This window comes from Vespa crabro, chromosome 8 (assembly GCF_910589235.1).
Source record: "Vespa crabro chromosome 8, iyVesCrab1.2, whole genome shotgun sequence".
Lineage (NCBI taxonomy): Eukaryota > Metazoa > Arthropoda > Insecta > Hymenoptera > Vespidae > Vespa > Vespa crabro.
The window spans coordinates 2,153,744-2,178,175 of record NC_060962.1 but is presented as its reverse complement, the minus strand read 5'-3'; the positions used below and the strand labels follow the sequence as shown (position 1 = coordinate 2,178,175).

At 38.1% G+C, this 24,432-nt stretch overlaps 1 protein-coding gene across 1 annotated transcript; it reads right to left on the bottom strand.

Annotated features, from left to right (window-relative positions):
• Positions 1–77: 77 nt before the first annotated feature.
• LOC124426243 (mucin-12-like) lies at positions 78–22,990 on the bottom strand. The gene is made up of 4 exons (XM_046967686.1): positions 22,713–22,990; positions 12,649–12,731; positions 1,350–11,779; positions 78–1,271 (listed from the first exon to the last, which is right to left on the bottom strand). The coding sequence occupies exons 2-4, from the start codon at positions 12,710–12,712 to the stop codon at positions 978–980; spliced, it is 10,788 nt and encodes a 3,595-aa protein (XP_046823642.1). The 5' UTR covers positions 12,713–12,731; positions 22,713–22,990; the 3' UTR covers positions 78–977.
• Positions 22,991–24,432: the final 1,442 nt, after the last annotated feature.

Genomic DNA, 24,432 nt, shown 5'->3' with positions numbered 1-24,432 from the left:
CATGTGTAGTGATTGCGCCATCTAGCAATGTAAGTCTGTAGTTAAAATTGTAGGTGATATTTTCTATTCGAATTAAAATATGGCAATATCTGTATGTAGTAAATTTTTTTCTTAAACGACTATATTTCAGGAAAATAAGATACACATTACATTGAAAAACTCACATTTTATTTGTAGTCGTTTAGGCAGAGATCGTATATAAACACGCGAAAATCATGTATACATATTTACTAAAATATTTGTATACTATGTGTCTATATTACTTATAATGATATATTGAATTAGAAGTACGAAAACATAATTATGTACAAGGTAAATATAGAAATTGATTGAAATGTTTAATTTTGTTTCTTATGAAGATCTCTCTTCCTCTTTTTTTTTTACATTTCAAACATATAAATTCAGTCGCTTCAAAAATGTTATTCCCGTTTTAAGAGTATAGATCACTCCACAACGAAAACATTTCCTGAGAATCTTTCCGTGAACTTCTATCAATACTATTTAAACTAATTATCAGCTTAATAAATATACATATGATTTACTATACTATTAAATACAGTCGTGTATTGCATACAAGTCCCGCAACCAAAACCCCAATTATCGCTTATGATCTCTTGTCAAAAATATTCAATATTGTCTTCAAAAAAAATTGAACGGCACGATGATATGAATTATGATCGATGATAATTAGTAATTATTTAAACTAACTACTCTAAATGAAACTGATTATAATAGAAAAATATTATCAGTTTCATTGTAGAAGCTGGAACGAACGTAAATCGTTTCAAGATGGCTATCGAAGATCTGTCAAATATTATATCTTCGGCAGCCATGTTGACAAAATCCGATTAACCGTCTCATTCACTTCTACGTGCAAGACTTGTATAATGTTTCCTGATGACAAGTTTTGCATGTAACCTGAGAGATTTATACTGTTCTTGGAAATTTACGAAAGTAGTGTATCATTAGCTAATGACTCAAAAGAGACGCAATGCTCTCGCGGAAAGATTGATGTCTTCGACTGGTAATTGCCATCGACTGTCCCAAAAATCATTCTTCCTGTGTGCTAAATGTGTGCACATAGGTAGACGAGTAGCACGTTCACATCTTCTAGAAACCGACCAGTAAATGAAGTTCGCAGGACACTTATAAAAATATCCTTGCAAATTATCTCTATTGTCTCGTTTGCATTTATAAAATGTGTTGCTACAACCCTGCTGATATGGATAATGTCCAATGTCAGGACATAAAGGTTGCGATGAGACTTTCACCTGAAATAAGAATGTGTTAAATTAATAATCTATTAATGAAATGATGAATTTATTTCATTTTATGACTTTAATACGTACCGGTGTTATAGAATTTTCTTCCAACTTTCTGTAAAATCTAGCATTGGCACGAAGACCTGTACAACCTTGACTGGTTTCATTTTCAGGAAGACATTGAATTTTTTGCTCGTCGAAGATAGTATTTTCGGGACAACTTAAAACGAGAACCTTGATTTCCATATTACCTTCAATGGTACATTGGTAGAACAAATTACAATATCGCGGATGTTTACGGAATCCTGTGGGACAAATAAGAGTTATCTGTTCATCAGTTAAATTTCCAATAGGACAAGATGTCACCATCGAAGGTTCTTTGGTTGTAGAAGTCGATTCATCTGATTCCGTAGTAGATCCCTCTTGTGTCTGTGTAATCGACTCTTGAGATTCTGTGGTGGATGGTTCTTGAGATTCCGTGGTAGAATGTTCTGAACTATCAGTCGTTGATTGTTCTTGAGATTCAGTTGTTGACTGTTTTTGAGATTCTGTAGTAAATTGTTCCGTTGTTGATTCACTAGCAGGTGCTTCTGATTGCATAGAACTCATAGACGATTCTTCTGTTGATTCTGTTGTTTGTTCAGTGGAACTTACAGTTGATTCTATTGTTTGTTCAGTGGAACTTACAGTTGATTCTGTTGTTTGTTCAGTGGAACTTACAGTTGATTCTGTTGTTTGTTCAGTGGAACTTACAGTTGATTCTGTTGTTTGTTCAGTGGAACTTACAGTTGATTCTGTTGTTTGTTCAGTGGAACTTACAGTTGATTCTGTTGTTTGTTCAGTGGAACTTACAGTTGATTCTGTTGTTTGTTCAATGGAACTTGTTGTTGATTCTGTCGTTTGTTCAGTGAAACTTGTTGATTCTGTTGTTTGTTCTGTAGAAATTGTCGTTGATTCTGTTGTTTGTTCTGTAGAAATTGTCGTTGATTCTGTTGTTTGTTCAGTGGAACTTGATGTTGGTTCTGTTGTTTGTTCTGTAGAAATTGTCGTTGATTCTGTTGTTTGTTCAGTGGAACTTGATGTTGGTTCTGTTAACCTTTCGGTCACTGTTGAAGTGAATGATTCAGTACTGGACATGGATGTAATTTCCCCGGAAGTTGTTTGTTCCGATGTCATAGATGTCATTTCTGTTGAAATTCCTGTGGTTGTAAATTCTACCATTGATGTTGTAGTTCCTGTAGACATTTCGTTATTAATTTGCGTTGTTGAACTCTCAGTGGACAAAGATTCTTCTGTTGCTTCTGATATTGTTGTAGATTGTGTTATAATATCATTACCAGATGAACTTGGCTCTGCTGCTAATGTAGTACAATCTCTTGCTGGATAGACTGATTCCGGATAATTACATGCGCTTATACTGGGATCGAATATAGTACTCGGTGGGCAATTAAAGTGATAGACGTTAAATCCTTTTCCATTGTTAACGCAACGATAGAATTTTTCACAGTATATTGGATGCAGATAAAATCCTTCTTCATTACAAACTATTGTATTATTAATTTTGGATGTCGTGCAGGGCGGTTTGACCATATTAGATGATTCTGTGTTTGATTCAGAAGATGAAACTGTCGATTCAGATGGCGAAGATGAAATTGGATATGGCGGTTTAGAAGACGACATACTTTCAGTAGTTGATCCTGCAAGTAACTGCATATTTTCAGATTTAGTAGATGTAAACTGAGCCTCATTGATGTCAGAAGTTGTTGGTATATAAGTTGAGGAGGGTTTTATTGTAGTCTGTCCAGGTTTTTCATTAATAGTTACAGGTGTTTTACTAGAATTAGTTGTTGAGGTAGAACCTTGTTCTCCTACTATTTCATTATTATTTATCATGCAGGAACTGACTTGTTCAATATAATTACATGTTTGTATACTTTGGTCCCAAGCAGTACCAGGACCGCACTGAAATTCATATCTTACAAATCCGGATTGATGACTGACACATCGATAAAACTTCTTGCAATCATTAGGGTTTGGGATGAAACTTTCTGTATTACAATCCGACGTTCCTACTTGTCCAGTACTTGATGGAGTAGTATTTACCTGTTGTGATATAGTTGCAGATTGACCAACGTCATTTGACTGCATAGTACTGATAGGAGGTAAGTATGAGGCTGATGTTACTTGTGATGTAACTTCAGGAGGTTTAGTACTAGAAGTCATTTGTGTACTACTAATTACTTCAGAAATTGATGGTGGTAAATAAGATGTAGATATAATTGTTGTTGGAATCATAGATTGTGCCTCATGATTAATAGTAGTTGTTATTGTAGTAGAACTAAAGATTGAAGATGTTGTACTTTCCATAGGTTTACTAGTACTTACTTCAGACTGTCCATTTGTACTTGAACCATTAATAAAATCTATTTCATTGATAGAAGAATCGGGTGTTGTCATGTCGACAACAATGTTACTCCTACAATTTGGTACGTTGTAATCGTAATTACAACTTTGTATACTGGAATCCCAAACAGTACCAATGGCACATTCAAATACATATTTCATGAATGTATTGCCATCTTTTACACATCGATAGAATTTCTGGCAACTATCAGGATCAGAGAAGAATCCTTCTTTATTACATAGATATGAATTACTTGGTATAACTGAGGAATCTGGAGTGGCAGAGCTGCTAGGGGTTTCCAAAGTACCAGAAGTACCAGGTGATCCAGGAGCAATAGATGATCCAGGTAATCCAGGAGAGATGGGTCCGGTGGGACCTAGAGTTCCAGAAGTACCAGGTCTGTCAGTTGCTGTCGATGTTGCCGAATCTTCTGGTCTTGTAAACGTTGTAGTCGGGCCTTCTGTAGATGTTTCCGGGGGAAGATATGACACTGAAGTACTAGCTAGTGTTGTGCCTTGAGTAGGCCTGGATGTGCTTACTTGTTGCTGTTCACTTGAACTTAGAGGAGTAGAAGAATCTATTTCATTGACAGAAGAATCAGGTGTTGTTAAATTCCCTTCAGCATTACTTGTACAATTTGGTACGTTGTACTCATGATTACAACTTTGTATAGTGGAATCCCAAACAGTTCCAACACCACATTCAAAATCATATTTTATGAATTCATTGCTATCTTTTACACATCGATAAAATTTACGACAATTCTTTGGATCAGGGAAGAATCCCTCTTCGATGCATACATATGGAGTACCCGATATAATAGGGGTATCTGACGTATCATTGCTACTCGGAGTTTCTGGAATAACAGGACTTCCAGATATGTCTGAACTACCAGGAATCCCTGTGGTTACAGCAATATCAGATGTACCAGGAGTGCCAGGAATTCCAGGAGTACCAGGTGATCCAGGTGAGCCTGGTGTTCCAGGGGTACCAGGGGATCCAGGGCTGCCAGAGGATCCAAGACTACCAGGTGTTCCTGGGGAACCTGGGCTTCCAGGAGTGCCAGGTATTCCAGGAGTACCAGGTGATCCAGGTGAGCCAGGAGTACCAGGTGATCCAGGAATACCAGGTGATCCAGGTGAACCAGAAGTTCCAGGAGAGATGGGTCCGGTGGGACCTAGAGTTCCAGAAGTACCAGGTCTGTCAGTTGCTGCCGATGTTGCCGAATCTTCTGGTCTTGTAAACGTTGTAGTCGGGCCTTCTGTAGATGTTTCCGGGGGAAGATATGACACTGAAGTACTAGCTAGTGTTGTGCCTTGAGTAGGCCTGGATGTGCTTACTTGTTGCTGTTCACTTGAACTTAGAGGAGTAGAAGAATCTATTTCATTGACAGAAGAATCAGGTGTTGTTAAATCCCCTTCAGCATTACTTGCACAATTTGGTACGTTGTACTCATGATTACAACTTTGTATAGTGGAATCCCAAACAGTTCCAACACCACATTCAAAATCATATTTTATGAATTCATTGCTATCTTTTACACATCGATAAAATTTACGACAATTCTTTGGATCAGGGAAGAATCCCTCTTCGATGCATACATATGGAGTACCCGATATAATAGGGGTATCTGACGTATCATTGCTACTCGGAGTTTCTGGAGTAACAGGACTTCCAGATATGTCTGAACTACCAGGAATCCCTGTGGTTACAGCAATATCAGATGTACCAGGAGTGCCAGGAATTCCAGGAGTACCAGGTGATCCAGGTGAGCCTGGTGTTCCAGGGGTACCAGGGGATCCAGGGCTGCCAGAGGATCCAAGACTACCAGGTGTTCCTGGGGAACCTGGGCTTCCAGGAGTACCAGGTGATCCGGGTGAGCCAGGAGTACCAGGTGATCCAGGAATACCAGGTGATCCAGGTGAACCAGAAGTTCCAGGAGAGATGGGTCCGGTGGGACCTAGAGTTCCAGAAGTACCAGGTCTGTCAGTTGCTGCCGATGTTGCCGAATCTTCTGGTCTTGTAAACGTTGTAGTCGGGCCTTCTGTAGATGTTTCCGGGGGAAGATATGACACTGAAGTACTAGCTAGTGTTGTGCCTTGAGTAGGCCTGGATGTGCTTACTTGTTGCTGTTCACTTGAACTTAGAGGAGTAGAAGAATCTATTTCATTGACAGAAGAATCAGGTGTTGTTAAATCCCCTTCAGCATTACTTGTACAATTTGGTACGTTGTACTCATGATTACAACTTTGTATAGTGGAATCCCAAACAGTTCCAACACCACATTCAAAATCATATTTTATGAATTCATTGCTATCTTTTACACATCGATAAAATTTACGACAATTCTTTGGATCAGGGAAGAATCCCTCTTCGATGCATACATATGGAGTACCCGATATAATAGGGGTATCTGACGTATCATTGCTACTCGGAGTTTCTGGAATGACAGGACTTCCAGATATGTCTGAACTACCAGGAATCCCTGTGGTTACAGCAATATCAGATGTACCAGGAGTGCCAGGAATTCCAGGAGTACCAGGTGATCCAGGTGAGCCTGGTGATCCAGGTGAGCCTGGTGTTCCAGGGGTACCAGGAGATCCAGGGCTGCCAGAGGATCCAAGACTACCAGGTGTTCCTGGGGAACCTGGGCTTCCAGGAGTGCCAGGTATTCCAGGAGTACCAGGTGATCCAGGTGAGCCAGGAGTACCAGGTGATCCAGGAATACCAGGTGATCCAGGTGAACCAGAAGTTCCAGGAGAGATGGGTCCGGTGGGACCTAGAGTTCCAGAAGTACCAGGTCTGTCAGTTGCTGCCGATGTTGCCGAATCTTCTGGTCTTGTAAACGTTGTAGTCGGGCCTTCTGTAGATGTTTCCGGGGGAAGATATGACACTGAAGTACTAGCTAGTGTTGTGCCTTGAGTAGGCCTGGATGTGCTTACTTGTTGCTGTTCATTTGAACTTAGAGGAGTAGAAGAATCTATTTCATTGACAGAAGAATCAGGTGTTGTTAAATTCCCTTCAGCATTACTTGTACAATTTGGTACGTTGTACTCATGATTACAACTTTGTATAGTGGAATCCCAAACAGTTCCAACACCACATTCAAAATCATATTTTATGAATTCATTGCTATCTTTTACACATCGATAAAATTTACGACAATTCTTTGCATCAGGGAAGAATCCCTCTTCGATGCATACATATGGAGTACCCGATATAATAGGGGTATCTGACGTATCATTGCTACTCGGAGTTTCTGGAGTAACAGGACTTCCAGATATGTCTGAACTACCAGGAATCCCTGTGGTTACAGCAATATCAGATGTACCAGGAGTGCCAGGAATTCCAGGAGTACCAGGTGATCCAGGTGAGCCTGGTGTTCCAGGGGTACCAGGGGATCCAGGGCTGCCAGAGGATCCAAGACTACCAGGTGTTCCTGGGGAACCTGGGCTTCCAGGAGTGCCAGGTATTCCAGGAGTACCAGGTGATCCGGGTGAGCCAGGAGTACCAGGTGATCCAGGAATACCAGGTGATCCAGGTGAACCAGAAGTTCCAGGAGAGATGGGTCCGGTGGGACCTAGAGTTCCAGAAGTACCAGGTCTGTCAGTTGCTGCCGATGTTGCCGAATCTTCTGGTCTTGTAAACGTTGTAGTCGGGCCTTCTGTAGATGTTTCCGGGGGAAGATATGACACTGAAGTACTAGCTAGTGTTGTGCCTTGAGTAGGCCTGGATGTGCTTACTTGTTGCTGTTCACTTGAACTTAGAGGAGTAGAAGAATCTATTTCATTGACAGAAGAATCAGGTGTTGTTAAATCCCCTTCAGCATTACTTGTACAATTTGGTACGTTGTACTCATGATTACAACTTTGTATAGTGGAATCCCAAACAGTTCCAACACCACATTCAAAATCATATTTTATGAATTCATTGCTATCTTTTACACATCGATAAAATTTACGACAATTCTTTGGATCAGGGAAGAATCCCTCTTCGATGCATACATATGGAGTACCCGATATAATAGGGGTATCTGACGTATCATTGCTACTCGGAGTTTCTGGAATGACAGGACTTCCAGATATGTCTGAACTACCAGGAATCCCTGTGGTTACAGCAATATCAGATGTACCAGGAGTGCCAGGAATTCCAGGAGTACCAGGTGATCCAGGTGAGCCTGGTGATCCAGGTGAGCCTGGTGTTCCAGGGGTACCAGGAGATCCAGGGCTGCCAGAGGATCCAAGACTACCAGGTGTTCCTGGGGAACCTGGGCTTCCAGGAGTGCCAGGTATTCCAGGAGTACCAGGTGATCCAGGTGAGCCAGGAGTACCAGGTGATCCAGGAATACCAGGTGATCCAGGTGAACCAGAAGTTCCAGGAGAGATGGGTCCGGTGGGACCTAGAGTTCCAGAAGTACCAGGTCTGTCAGTTGCTGCCGATGTTGCCGAATCTTCTGGTCTTGTAAACGTTGTAGTCGGGCCTTCTGTAGATGTTTCCGGGGGAAGATATGACACTGAAGTACTAGCTAGTGTTGTGCCTTGAGTAGGCCTGGATGTGCTTACTTGTTGCTGTTCACTTGAACTTAGAGGAGTAGAAGAATCTATTTCATTGACAGAAGAATCAGGTGTTGTAAAATCCCCTTCAGCATTACTTGTACAATTTGGTACGTTGTACTCATGATTACAACTTTGTATAGTGGAATCCCAAACAGTTCCAACACCACATTCAAAATCATATTTTATGAATTCATTGCTATCTTTTACACATCGATAAAATTTACGACAATTCTTTGGATCAGGGAAGAATCCCTCTTCGATGCATACATATGGAGTACCCGATATAATAGGGGTATCTGACGTATCATTGCTACTCGGAGTTTCTGGAATGACAGGACTTCCAGATATGTCTGAACTACCAGGAATCCCTGTGGTTACAGCAATATCAGATGTACCAGGAGTGCCAGGAATTCCAGGAGTACCAGGTGATCCAGGTGAGCCTGGTGATCCAGGTGAGCCTGGTGTTCCAGGGGTACCAGGAGATCCAGGGCTGCCAGAGGATCCAAGACTACCAGGTGTTCCTGGGGAACCTGGGCTTCCAGGAGTGCCAGGTATTCCAGGAGTACCAGGTGATCCAGGTGAGCCAGGAGTACCAGGTGATCCAGGAATACCAGGTGATCCAGGTGAACCAGAAGTTCCAGGAGAGATGGGTCCGGTGGGACCTAGAGTTCCAGAAGTACCAGGTCTGTCAGTTGCTGCCGATGTTGCCGAATCTTCTGGTCTTGTAAACGTTGTAGTCGGGCCTTCTGTAGATGTTTCCGGGGGAAGATATGACACTGAAGTACTAGCTAGTGTTGTGCCTTGAGTAGGCCTGGATGTGCTTACTTGTTGCTGTTCACTTGAACTTAGAGGAGTAGAAGAATCTATTTCATTGACAGAAGAATCAGGTGTTGTAAAATCCCCTTCAGCATTACTTGTACAATTTGGTACGTTGTACTCATGATTACAACTTTGTATAGTGGAATCCCAAACAGTTCCAACACCACATTCAAAATCATATTTTATGAATTCACTGCTATCTTTTACACATCGATAAAATTTACGACAATTCTTTGGATCAGGGAAGAATCCCTCTTCGATGCATACATATGGAGTACCCGATATAATAGGGGTATCTGACGTATCATTGCTACTCGGAGTTTCTGGAATAACAGGACTTCCAGATATGTCTGAACTACCAGGAATCCCTGTGGTTACAGCAATATCAGATGTACCAGGAGTGCCAGGAATTCCAGGAGTACCAGGTGATCCAGGTGAGCCTGGTGTTCCAGGCGTACCAGGGGATCCAGGGCTGCCAGAGGATCCAAGACTACCAGGTGTTCCTGGGGAACCTGGGCTTCCAGGAGTGCCAGGTATTCCAGGAGTACCCGGTGTTCCAGGGGAACCAGAAGCACCAATTGTTCCGGGAGAACCTGATGTTCCAGGAGAGCCAGGGATGCCAGATGATCCAGGAGAACCAGGGTAGCCAGGTATTCCAGCTATTCCTGGTGTTCCTGGTGTACCTGATGTTCCAGGTGTACCAGAAGAACTTGGTGTTTCAATTATGCCAGGAGTACCTGGTGTTCCTGTTGTTCCAGGGGATCCAGGAGTACCTGGTTTTCCAAGGGAACCAGGTATGCCAGCTGTTCCAGGAGTATCTGGTGTTCCGGGTGTTCCAGGAGATCCAGGAGTACCTGCTGTTCCAGGAGAACCAGGAGTGCCAGTTATACCAGGAGTACCTGGTGTTCCAGGGGAACCAGGAGTGCCAGCTGTTACAGGAGTACCTGATGTTCCAGCAGATCCATGGATGCCAGGTGATCCAGGAGAACCAGGGAAGCCAGGATTTCCAGCTATTCCTGATGTTCCTGATGTATCAGGAGAACTAGGTGTTTCAACTATGCCAGGAGTACCTGGTTTTCCTGTTGTTCCAGGGGATCCAGGAGTACCTGGTGTTCCGGGTGTTCCAGGAGATCCAGGAGTACCTGGTATTCCAGGAGAACCAGGAGTGCCAGCTGTTCCAGGAGCACCTGGTGTTCCAGGGGCACCAGGAGTGCCAGCTGTTCCAGGGGATCCAGGGATGCCAGGTGATCCAGGAGAACCAGGGAAGCCAGGATTTCCATCTATGCCTGGTGTTCCTGATGTATCAGGAGAACTAGGTGTTCCAACTATTCCAGGAATACCTGGTGTTCCTGTTGTTCCGGGGGATCCAGGAGTACCTGGTATTCCAGGAGAATCAGGAGTGCCAGCTGTTCCAGGAGTACCTGGTGTTCCAGGGGAACCAGGAGTGCCAGCTGTTCCAGGAGGGCCAGGCATGCCTGATGATGCTGGAGAGCCAGGGTAGCCAGGTATTCCAGCTATGCCTGGTGTTCCGGGTGTACCAGGAGAGCCAGGGTAACCAGACATTCCAACTGTGTCAGATGTACCAGGAGAACTAGGTGTTCCAACTATGTCAGGAGTACCTGGTGTTCCTGTTGTTCCGGGGAATCCAGGAGTACCTGGTGTTCCAGGGGATCCAGGAGTACCTGGTGTTCCAGGAGAACCAGGAGTGCCAACTGTTGCATGAGTACCTGGTGTTCCAAGAGAACCAGGAGTGCCAGCTGTTCCAGGAATACCTGATGTTCCAGGAAGGCCAGGAATGCCTGATGATCCTGGAGAGCCAGGGTAGCCAGGTATTCCAGCTATGCCTGATGTTCCAGGAGTACCTGATATTCCTGGTGTTTCTGGAATTCCTGAATTACCAGGTTTACTATTATTACCTGATGTACCACTGTCACCATTCCAACTTTCTGTATCACCATTCCATTGTCCTCCATTATCTCCTGTATCTCCATTCCATTGTCCTCCATTAGCTCCTATATCGCCATTCCATTGTCCGCTATCTGTATTGCCATTTTCTTGGCGTTGTCGGCAGTCATCTCTCGTAACTGCCCAAGCATGGTTGCATCCTTCGATCTTCGGATCCCAAACAGTTCCTACTCCACAAGTAAACTCATATTTTCGTAATATTCCAGCACCTTCGTCTACACATCTATAAAATTTTCTACAGTCTTGTAAATCAGATAAAAATCCATCAGTAGTACATTGTACTCCTCCTAAACCAATCGTCTCATTTTTATTTGATTCAGATGTTGATGGCTGGGTAGTTGTTGAAAATTCGGTACTAATTTCAGATCTTCTTGTAGTCGTTGAATCTTGGGTAGTTATTGTAGCCTTTGTTGTAGTGGTTGCTGTAGCTATATTTGTGCTGTCCGTCATTTTAATAGTTGTTGTGGACGTAGAATAAGATGGGTATGAATCCATACTGAGATTTTGAATATCAGAATCTATTTCATTCTCAAATCCACCACATTCTGGTCGTTCACTATCATTTGGATGAATGCATATATTTCCTTTTTCTCTGGAAAATACTGTGTCAATTCCACATTCGAACTTAAAAATTGTCAAAGGACCACCGTTGCCTTGATCGACGCATCTGTAGAAAACTCTGCAGTCGTGTGGATCAGGATGATAGCCTTCCTCGGAACAGGTGAAAGGGATATCACTTTTTCTATATTGATCTTCGTAAATCTCATGGTGTTCTGAAACAAAACACTTATATTGTGATATCATATCCAATTTCATTACATTTTTAATATCTTTTTTCTTCAAAAAATTTTTTATTCAAAGTTCGATTATTTATAGAAATCCAGAACTACTTAGATAACATTTTTAATTTTCAAATAATTAATATTATATACACATAAGATCGTCAGTTTTTTATTTTACAAATGTAATAAAAAAAACAGGACTATGATTATTTTGGAAGTTTTATTAAGAACTCAGAATCTATGTTCTGCGGGAATAGATCAAATAGAATCAACATGACACGTTGGCACCTTTCTTGTATCCAGTAGCTGAGCCATGCAGGATACGAAGTATATTTTTCACGAGTTCGCTATACATCCAAGATTGTGCGTCTCGGATGGAACCAGTTTGACGGCAAGAGTAACAACAACAACAGTGGTGATCGAGACGAGTAAAGGCAAAAATAATAGGAAAGCTCGTTTGCGTTCAGCACCCATCTCACGTGTAACCCATCCAGGGCCGTAATTGGCCATAGGTACTTAACGAACGAGTCTTCTTCTTCGTAATAGTGAAATAAGAGCCCTTAATATGGATCCAGTGATTAAAGGTTCATGCCGAAAACGTATTACAATTTAAATTCATCGAAGTTCAGAGAATATTTTAACGCCTCGTTTAAAACAATTTACATGCACGAAGAAGAGGTCTTAGTGTTTTTTTCATTTAGAGGGCGTTAAATCTATGAGATAATACATTAGGAAGATAATAATATAATGATAAGAAAAGATTGATTTATGTGTGTAGGACGATTCATAAATTGTTCCTCGAAGTAAACTCGAAGTCTACTCAAAAGAGAACGATATTAACGATATGGCCAATATCTCACCTGCTTCTGCAAATGTCAAGATCAGGGCTATAAAAATATGCAGAATTTGCCGTTTCGTGCACATTATTCCAATAAGATCGAACCTAAAACAAAAAAAAAATAAAACTAATTATTTTTTTTCGAATGGAAGATCATCTGAAAAACGTTATTGTGCAGTCGAAGTACTGTTAAACTGAAAGGTTCGGACGTGACATGCGAGTCATTCGTCTGGTCAACTTTTTTTCTAGAACACAAGGTAAGAATTTCCTTAAATAAGAATTTCGCATAAAGAACGCTAACGATAAGCATATGTACAGTTACTCCTACGTTCCGATTGGCACAACTCCAAGAGAAAGAAGCTTCTCTCTTTCACTAAAAGACATTACCAGTCGAGGGATTCTAACTGTTGATTCGCATGACCTTGCAAGTTGCCGGAATAATTCTCTTGCATATCATCTACCATGCTGATCGGCTGAATCACGATTCAGTTTCGAAGTGATAATCTCAGTAAATGATTTCATGTCTCGTATTTTGAAGTGTACACGATGGTCCGCGTGCGCGATCGTCAAATAACCATTTGAATAAATCATTGGCATTATCTACGTGTACAGTTATACATATACCTATTGGGCGTTCTCGTGATGATTTCCGGACGCTCCCACTTAATACAAATTATAAATTTAAGGTAGAGGAACGTCGCACAGAAATATTCAGTTTGAATACTGTAAAGACTTGTTCGATGATTTTTTAAAGATCAAGTTTCGTCTTACCTATCAGGTAAGATGTTCTTCGTCTGATCGAAATATCATCAATTCAAATTCATTAACAAAAAAATTTTGTATTACTTAGCCTCGAGATAAATCTCAACGAGATTTGATCACGCTCTTAATGATCTCCCGATCTTGTTAATGAGCGTTTCTCCGAAATTCCTGCTGCGATCGGCAGGAGTACCTTTAGCAAGCACAAACTTTATTCCGATGCAAGTATCAACACCGATATCCTACGCGTGGTCTCCGAGTCCACAATTCCTGTTGGTTATCGAGATGGAAGTCACAGGAATGGTTCACCACCACCCTTGTATTTCCTTCTTGATCCACGATCTGCATTGGTACAACGAGAGAAAGAAGAGGCATGCCACATTGGCGCGTAACGTCATTGGCGGCGATCTAAATGTTCTTTTTGGACCACCAAATTCGTCTTTAACATTCTTTGATCATATATAAGAATAAATAATTTAATGATGTATAATACGTTCGTGCGATTGAGGCTAATTTTAAGAGAAAAGATATAAGTGTAAATAAGACATTATATCTTCGTTTATTCCACCGATTAAATTTTTCAATTATTTAAATAGAGATTTTTTTTTTATTTTAACGGAGTCATTTTATGAGAGATGATAATCGAATATTATTTTTCATATAAATGAGATTTTTTATTTGAACAGATCCAAGATTGAAGTTATAAAATTTCGTGTGTTGGACATACTATAATATAGCGATAATATAGAATCGGAGAGAATAGTAGATCAGAGAATCCCTGTGGTTTTTCTTTCTTTCATTTGATCCAAGTGAAATTAACTATGACATGTCAGTTAGCAATTCTGAATACGTAGAATGCAATTTGTTCTCCGTCTCCCTAGGCCGCCGCCAATGGGACTAGTTGCCGCAGGAGATGCAACCAAGTGCACTCGATCTACTGCCATAAATACGGTCCACTATACCAAAGAAGGGACGAGAGAAGTTCTGGCAGCATCTCTCTTAACGAATTGTAACCATCATGATCTACTATATTGTCTGTGTAATACGGATTGATGTGATCCTTTAAATGAAAATAATATATTCATTTTCTAACGAAAGAGTATCAAGTTTATGTTTTATCTTCAAATCAGATATTAAAATAGAAATGTAAAAATGTTACAGATAGAAGAAAATTATTAAAGATGTAACTGAGAAGGCTTATTGCGGTATATTATATATATATATATATATATATATATATATATATATATATATATATATATATATATATTGTTAAGTTTAAAAGCTTCACTTATCTTAATTAAGATCTTATTTTCTTTTCTACAAGTCTGATATAATGTAATCGTAGAGTATAGAATCGGTTTTAATTTCACACTAATGTTTGCATTTTTGTTTACTTTCGCGAGCGTTTCTTGGGAAAAGTCTTTCATAAAATTGTATTTGTTATTTGGCATTGAACTTATTTTCAATGTAACCGTGATATTGGAAAAGTAGTTATATCGTAAACCGGTTTTAGATTCTATGTTCTTTTTAGCTATACTTTCTTATGTAATAGGAGAACGCTACTGTATAAATGGAATATTTAGAAATTATTGTTTCCCCTCTATGGTATGCAGGAAAGCGATTGCATCTATCTCTGTAAACCATGTTTCGAATAAATGAGTATCTAAAAGCTTGCTTTAATCTTTTCCTTTCTATCGCAATGTCCGTTCTATCTAACAATCTTTAAATCGCTCGAATAAAACAAAATGTCTAATGTTTTTATTATACAATTCTGGATTCTCTAAGGTATTACGAAAAGAAAAAATAAAATAAAATGAAATAACATCGATCGAAAGCTTTGAGAAAATGTATTACTTAGGTCGACCTTATTGTTAACTTATTGTATTCGTGATGAAGATCAATTTATCAATCGAGGCTACGAGGAATGAGGGTGGAACGACCGTGCAATACGAGAAAGAGAGTGAAAGAGGAGCCGGTTAAAAGGAAGAGGACTCGAAAGAAAGAAGACCATGCAACCTCATTCTCTTGTGATTCTATCTTAAGATTGGGATGAAGGAACGAACTCAGAGATCGTGGGAGCATGCTGACGTAATCCGAGAATGCAAATTCAACGGTGTTTCCTGTAACATATTCGACTAGGAGAGAGGATCTCAAGGTTCCAACGACATTACCGGCGTCTTGGAGGTTCAATGTCAATGCTAACTCTCAACTACTTATACTTCGTTTGACGATTCTATTCGATGAGAGTCGAAAAGAAAACATTGGAATTTCTCCTTTTTCTTTTACAATCCTGTCTACATACTTCGAATGCGAATTCTTTTTCTTTTTGCAAATATGTTATGAAAGAAACTAACGCAAGGCTTTAAAGCGAAAGTTATGAAATAAGATCGAAAAAAATTGTTATGAATAAAGACATAACTTAAGAATGCGGATTTACGTTTTCTTGAAGTATTACTCTAATGAAAGGAGACGAAGTTCGATAACGTGATCGTTGAAGTATTCAATATCATAATATCATTTTCATTGATGAATTTATTCAGAATTCTTTTAATTTTTTTTTTTATCGAATGACTAATTTTCCTGGCATAAAAGGATAGAGAATACAGGTTTAGCAAGTTGTCTAGTTCCGAGTCAATGACACGAGCTGCAACGACGATTACAAATTACCATTCATGACTACTGGATTGAACGCAAAAATGATCCAACGATTATATAGCTATCTTATTTTAAGATTCTTCGTGTTCTTACGTTTTTATTTCATTTATGATCACAAATATCGTTATATCTATATTTAATTATTTAATTCATAATTTTATAAAACTGTGTTTCAAATTTTCGAATTGATATAAAAAACAAAAAGTTAGTTTCAACATTGTGCATTCTGTTTGCAAAGAACAATGCATGTTACCGCATAGTAGGAAAATTCTCTGAGGTTATTTACGAGATCGTGTCCGTGAATCGAGAGCATAATTCGCCTGGGATAATCTCGATTTGTATTCAAGAGACGGAGATTATATCAACGGGTCTGTGGTCTTCGCGACGCAGAATGTTTCATTCAAGAGTGGGATGGTACTTCACCCAAATCGCACGGCTCCTCGTAATGTGGGTCGATATTTCGATGAAACGGTTACCAATTTACTTATTCGATAACATGATCTCACGATGTTATCTGGCGATATCTTTAATATTTCAACACTAAGCTAAAAAAAATGTTTTGATATAATTCTTTTTAAATACTATAAGGATAAAACTATTATTAATAATAATAAGTATAAGACCATACGAAATTTATAAATATGGTGTAATTGGATATACAAGACGAGGATTGTACACCATGACCGTGTGAGCGAGTAATGACAAGTCATGAAAGCATTACACGACTTATTTATAAACCGATTCAGACAGGTCTACCACCTGCCGTTGCGATCGAAAGAACCCGAAGTGGTCTCGAAACGTCTCAAGGACGACATGCTTCTCGCATCTCAACTCTTCTCGTGCAATTTACTCGACCGACCAACAAGTCTTTATTTTTGTTCCTTATTCTTCGATTTTCCGAAGAAACCTTCGTTTTTCTGAACACTTTGAAAAGATTCCATGCAGAATAACTGATACGAAAGGTAAATAAAAAGATTTCTTTTTCTTTAAATAATAATGGTCGTTACCTAATTATTTAGTTCCTGTTTTATCAATGTTCATTATCATATCGATTGAGTATAATTTTCATACGTACGAATGAATTAGAAAAAGAAAATCATAAAGGATAAATGCGGAAGAAATGCTGGTGAAGATTTCAAATGATCTTAGCTTCAAATTTTTTCGGAATGCACTCCTCTAGGAAGTAATTCTTATTTCTGATTTTTTCTCTCCTCGAAAGGGACGAAAATGGTACTACGTACATTATTTGCAACGGTGCTCGAAGCATCGTTTTACCTCGCAATTATTATCGATAATTGCATGCTTCTTGGTAGCTTGCAACCCATGATTTTCTACTTTCGTGAACCTACCAAAAGGAAGTTCGTTCTGTTGGAAGGAGAGAAAGAAATTCGGCTTGTACCGGACCATGATTATTCGAATGATTTAATTAACGTCATACGGTCCTTCATCATGTTTCTTACAAGCGAAGTCATTGACTCATAAAAAAGAACTGGTATTACTATCATTTGAAACAATTATAATGTGCCCGTGCCCTTCAAAGACTTCCTAACTTTTAGTCGATTCTCATTCCATCAAGCGAGAATGCTAATTCGTTGCTAAAGATTTTTATGAACGATTACTCACAGGATACAGAATTTTTCTAATTTCCTAAGCCACCAATGTCATCCACCATCAATGGAGACAAATTTAAATGCCTTTTTCGGTATATATAAGTAGATATTTTTTAAATTGAAACGGTACGATTATTTTTATAATCATCATTTTTGTAAAGGAAAGTTCCATATACGAGTTGCTTTGATTTCACGATAATCGCAGATGGGAAGATGTGTATGTCACTCATCGAAAGTTTTGATATTAGTTAGAGTCAGAAAAAAAAAGAAAATAACGTGATAAACTTTGGATGAAGAGAAAAAGAGAAAGAAAAAAAAATCTTAACGTTCGATACGTTCGACCTCGAATTACAAGCGATTATTGGAATTTTCCACGTATCGATGGTAAAAATCAATATAACGATTGATTGAGCATGTTTCAAGAAGTTCCCATTTATAAACAACTGCATCGATTTTTCGCTTTAACATTTCGCACGAAAGAAAATGGGAAAGCCTTTGTGAAAAGTTGAAATGTTCTTCTACGAATTTGGACAACTGTGTACCAGGAAAACAACCAAAACCGGTTCGGTGTTACGATCGTATGGAAATATTATTCGAAATCACACACCGTTATTCGCATTATTTATATAATTTCTCAATAGAATTCCACAAGAAAAATACGATTAAAACAGTGCGGCCTAATTTATAAATAATTTTAGGCCGCATTAAAAAAAAATCTTCCATTAAATATTTCTAATTTAATTAAAACCTTACAAAATTAATATCCAAATTGAGTTGATAACTATTTGAAGGTATCGATCAATCTGATGTTAGATAGTAGATCCTCGATAATAAATCCTTGGATCGATATGATCGAATTTACTTGGATCGTAGATTGAATCTAGCCACAGTGAAACGTGTAAGAGTTAAAAAGAAAGAAAAATTGATGAAAAACTTAATCAAATTGATTTTTTTTAAGTCAATATACATACATACATATATACATATACATATATATATATATATATGTACATATATATATACATATACATATATATATACATATACATATATATATACATATACATATATATATACATATACATATATATATACATATACATATATATACATATACATATATATATACATATACATATATATATATACATATACATATATATATATATACATATATATGTATATATATATATATATGTATATATATATATTCTGTATATATATATATATATATATATATACAGAATGTCTGATTGAAATTGCAATAGATCAAAGATAGGGATGCGAAAGTATGTGAGGATATGTAGGATCAGACTTGCGTTTGCGCTTATAATCTAATTGAGATCTATCAAGACTACCTGATGCTACATGACGATGCGAATCCACTAGGTTGGTATCGTATTGCACACGATGCAACTCGGTACAGTGAACCTAAGATTGTTATGATGGCAAGTACGCTGCCATAAGCGCAGCCTTGCCGTTGAAAGTTGCAAGGTCGTTTCTTCTCCCTCTCCATCGTTTTCATTTATGAATCTTTCCATCGTGAATGTATCTCTCCTGTTCTTATTGACAATGGCATCAGATTGAAGCTAACTTGTTGAAAGAATCTGATATACGTATTTACGATCGAACTTATTTTCTTTTTCTTGTCTTTATTCAATACTCAGTAATATCCTCAATCAGAATTCGACGACTTCAAGATTTAGGTAATTTCGAAATGATATTTGACCTGATTCTCATTAAAATTATTTACTGTAAGTCGTAACAGTTGCATACGATGTGATTAGATTTGACAAAATCAGGTCATGATATCTAAAGATTGAAATACGTAAAGAGTAATTTTAAAAATATTCTGAAATCGACGATTTTAATGGTTAATAGATATGAATTAATGACGTTAAAATTAATAACATAGTAAATAAGTATTATAAAAAGACAGTTTCCCGAAAATACTTTACAAATTACAAGACAAATGTAAATGAGTGGAAAATCTTTGATCGTTCGAAATAATCTTGTTGTCCTGATACATTTAGAATTGTTATTTCGGCACCACTGCGAAGAAAAATATCTTATTTATAGCTCATTCACCAATTTTTTCGGAGAAGAATCAATGTTTCATCCAAGTATATTTACATTCTCAGTGGATTATAATTAAAGGGATACTTGGAAAATGCCTGCTCTCGTGAGCTCTCTTTCTATTCACTTGCTACTATCTTCGCAACCACCAGCAACAGACGAATCGATCTTTTCCTTTTTCCAAGCCCTTTTTTCCTTTTCGTTTTCAGGTTCTCTTCCACCACAATCACGCTACGCCGCATTAACCATGTATTCTTCATCATACGCGTCTTCGTACAGGTCTCACCGCGCCAACCGGTGAGGGTTCAAGGATCTCTCTATTCCTTCTTCTTCTTCGTCCTTCATCGTTGACCTCGTCGACAATTTTCAATGGAAAATGAGAAAGCCAAGAATGGTGGATAAATGTTAGTAATACGAAGATTGGGCACGTGCCAACCGATATTTCAAAGTTCGCGCCATATTCGGCCGTATTTTAAACGAATGCTTGCGAGAATCGATTATCGTTGGAAGGACGTTCGGAAGGATTGTTTTCATGTATGTACCATATCTGTTCCTGCGTTCGTACATCAATTTTTCTTCACTTTTTTGAAACTTTAACAATGATTTCTTCGATGATGACCAAAATAGGAAATATAATGATCCACGATTAAATGAAAAATATTACTTCTTCATGGTCAACCACAAGATAATTCATGCTAATTGTAGTACCGTGAGATGCACGTAGAAAGCATCCTGAATCTCGTTTGTAAAAATTTTTCGTAGTATGTTCGTTCTGTTCTTAGTACTCACGAGGTGGTGACTAAAAAGGGCCGAAAAAGTTTCACGTGTGTCCAGTCCTCGTACATAATGTATCTCAGCGCCTCATGATATTGTTTTGCCGGTTGTTTCGTTTCTTAGCAAATACTTTAAACAGTGGCGTCAAAGTTGTGGTTGTTTTTTGAACATGTGTCTAATACTTAGGTATAATTTCTTCTAAGAATTACTTTTGTTTTATTACTAGCAAATTATCCTTTCTAAGATTTATCTATTAATAAATATTATTACAGAGAAATTAACGGAGAAATAATCGTAATGATGCAAGATTGGCCTATTCAAAAGTAAAAAATATTTAATTGTTCAATATATCATATAATTCTTTTCACAAATTGAAAACATTCGAACCTCATGTAGAAGTTAAAAATCAGGAAAATTTCAATTAAAAATGAAAACTAAGATAGTATGGTTGACGCCACTGGGCTTAAGGACGCTGCCATTTATGGATCACAAAGTGCTCTCAGAATGATCGTGACGAGACAATGTCGAGGACGGGCATAAATGTATATATGTATAAGTGGAATCGGCGTTTCTCTCGCGTAGTTCAATGCCAAGATCGATCGATCGGTTTGTTTCGAGCGAAGCATTCGAATCGCATTCGATCCAAATACAGACTCGATAACATTCAGTTTTCGGTCGTACGGGTGTGACAGGAATTACAGATTGGACTGTGAATTTTTCGGCTTGGCACGTTTGAGTCACGGACACCTTGTCAAATTCGTAATCCCGCCTTGTAACGAGGTGAAACGGTTACGTGATCATCCTCTAGCTTGTCGAATGACATCGATCTATGTTTCGCGATCATTGCGGAAACAATTTTCAATGGGTCAACGACGGCTAAGTTTCATTGCTCTTTTTTATTTTTTCTCCTTTTCTTCTAATCGACAGGTCATTGACGTTACTCGTCTGTTCCTCTATTTTTTTTTAATTTCCCACGTAAATGAGATCATGACGATTATGATTCAGGAATCACGATTGATTTGGAACGGATAAAAAAAACAAAAACGACCCAGTGTGGACCTCGTCACTGTAGACCGGCGCCATAGTTGTGTAATTGGCGCGAGAGATGAATGAAAAGCAAGGATCGATGAGGTATCGTCCGATTCAATTATAGACGTCGAGTCCTCGAACTTCGATTATTCGTTGCATTATAATCATCTGGCCAACAGTACACATTCACGGGTTTTCCTAATTCCATTAGGTGTCCCCGGACGTTCGAAATTATGCTAATTTTGCATTCTTATATATTTGACAAAAGAAATTTTATTTCTCAATTTCTGTTTCAAATAAGTTTTATTTGAAACAGAAATTGTTTAAACTGTTTAAATTAATATTTCAAATAGATACTAAGAGTGACATATCGAAGACACTAAAAGATTTCTTTTTGTGTATTATTTTCTTTCATATGCTGGATGTAAAATTGTTAAAGATTCGCGTCCACTGATTGTTGTTTGTATTTCGGTTTGAATCATTCACGCATAACGTTCACTGATAGAGAAAACGGGATGTGCATTTAAGATTGATGCAATTTCCATTGAGCAAGTTTCGATCTTCCGCAGAGAATAGATGTTCCTCTTGCTTCGTAGTTGTTATGCGATCGAGTTATTTAAGAGTTTTCAAAATGCCAAGGCGTTAGAGGAAATCTACGCCGGAAATGGTCACGAAACATTCGATAGTCCATGCAATCACTGACGAATTCCAATACTCTACGGGAAAGCAATTTACATTCGTGTCGAGTTTAAGAATCTAACATCCTCAAGAAGGTAATAAAAAAAAAAAGAAATTCACAAGGTCTAGAAAGAATCATAAAAGAAAAAAATATTAATAAAAGATTTATGATAGACATTCTCGAATTCTTTCGATAGATTAATTAAAGATTCGATACCGTTGCGAAATGTTCTCATTAAATTCGAAACATATAAAACGCGCTGCGTGTGATCAAGGAAAGAAGATTTATGACTCGCGTAACACAAAACAAAACTGATAGAAAACAACAAAGAAAATATAGTTGAATTTATGATACTAACGATTGTTTGTGTAGTAAACGATTCATAAATTAATTTTAATGATCGATTAACTCCGACCCTTACTATAATCTTTCAACACGGTGTTCGAAAAAGTCATTTGGAAAACTAACTAAATTGATCGATAAATCACTGAAAGTACTTACCTTATTGAAAGGGAAGATACTCATAGAGAATATAGATCCTAACTCCTTCAATGACGATCTATAGACTTCTTCCGCATCTTCCGTAATTTCTATAGCTTTCCTTTAGATTATTCGATCTTCGGAATAAATTTCCTTCTTCATTTCCAAGCAGAAACAACAGGAGTAATAAACGACAAGAACACTCTTTCTCTTCCACCCTTTTTCTCTCTTTCTCCCTCCCTCTCTCTCTCTCTCTCTCTCTCTCTCTCCTTGTTGGAACAGTCGAGGGCTACTCTTATACGAACGACGTCTTTTGAGAAACTATTCTGCAAAATCGGTCGCCGATCGTGGTACGTTCCTCGAGAGGGAGTAAGTCCTGAGGACTCGGATGGCTCCTACTTATAAAGACTTGGCCAAGTCTTGGCTCTCCAATTGGCTTAGCCGTGTGCGTTAAGCGTACACACAGATACGGGAGAGAGAGAAAGAAAGATGGAGAGAGGGCGAAGACGAAGAGGACGCTCGCTTACTCGTTCACTCGATCATTCGTTCGCGTGCATATGCGTACGCGAGGAAGAATCGTAGCTTGATCTTTCCTCTGGGGAAGGTGGAAGGGGGCACAAACCGTGTACCGATCGTTACATGCTCAATACTTGTTACATATTACACTGGCACGATCATATCCAAGGATTTTCTTGGTATCCAAGGATATCAAGAATGTTCTTTTCTTCCTTCCTTCCTTCTTCTTCTTACATTTCTCTTCCTTTCTTTCTTTCGCCATCTTATCGTCACTTCAATGAAATTCACCCTCACTAACGTCCTTTTTCTCCGAGGGTTATTACCTTGTCTTTTTTCCTAGATGAAGATAATCGAGAGTATGAAATAAATTTTTCTTGGTAATGACAAACGGATATTTTTAATCAATATTTAATTTAATATCTTAGGTAACATTTTTTTTTTCTTTATCATACCAATTTATGAATCATTGAGTGATCTGATTAAATAGTTATTTTAACGAGAACCTAAATATTTAATATTAAAATTCATGCATTATTTTATATGATCAAAAAAGTAGGTTCGTGCATACGCTCGAAAAATAGATAAAATTAAAATTATGAAATTCATATTTGAAATAATGTTCCTTCACGCAACATTCCATTCAAAACGATTCAAAGGCTCATTTACAAGATATGTCGATATTATTGATGACCTTCGAATCATCTTCATTTCGGTGTATTTCCTTATCTGTCACGGTAGAATAAATGCCTTCGCATACCTATGTATCTTTACAACGTTTTTTGACGTTTCTTTTAAAGACCTCTATGGGATAACGGTAAATTTTGTAGATTAGACAAGTTAAAATTGGTGGACTTATTCCTTGAAATTTTCTGTTATCTTTCTATTTCTTTGCAAGATAGGTATCTATAAATATGTAGGAGAAAAAAAAATATTAAATGCAATAATAAACGCAGTGCAAATAAATGATCGAATAGTAACAATAAGTATATTTTTTTATTAAATATACATTAATGTTGAAATATAGAATTTAGAAAGATATATTATTCTCAGATTATGGATAAATTTAATGTCTTACAGAAAACGTTTATTATTATTTTACATTTGTTAGAATTGTTCAGATATCGATAATATAAGTATATGTTAACTTCGGCGAAGATATCGGAGGCCGGTTTTCAAGTTTACTTCGCCAAGATAATTAGGAAGGTTGGAAGGATAAAATACAAGT

Coding starts and splice junctions, on each gene's coding strand:
- LOC124426243 (XM_046967686.1), bottom strand. CDS start 12,712: ATGTGCACGAAACGGCAAATTCTGCATATTTTTATAGCCCTGATCTTG. Junction 11,780..12,648: donor CTTGACATTTGCAGAAGCAG/GTGAGATATTGG, acceptor GTTTTGTTTCAG/AACACCATGAGATTTACGAA. Junction 1,272..1,349: donor AAGAAAATTCTATAACACCG/GTACGTATTAAA, acceptor TTCTTATTTCAG/GTGAAAGTCTCATCGCAACC.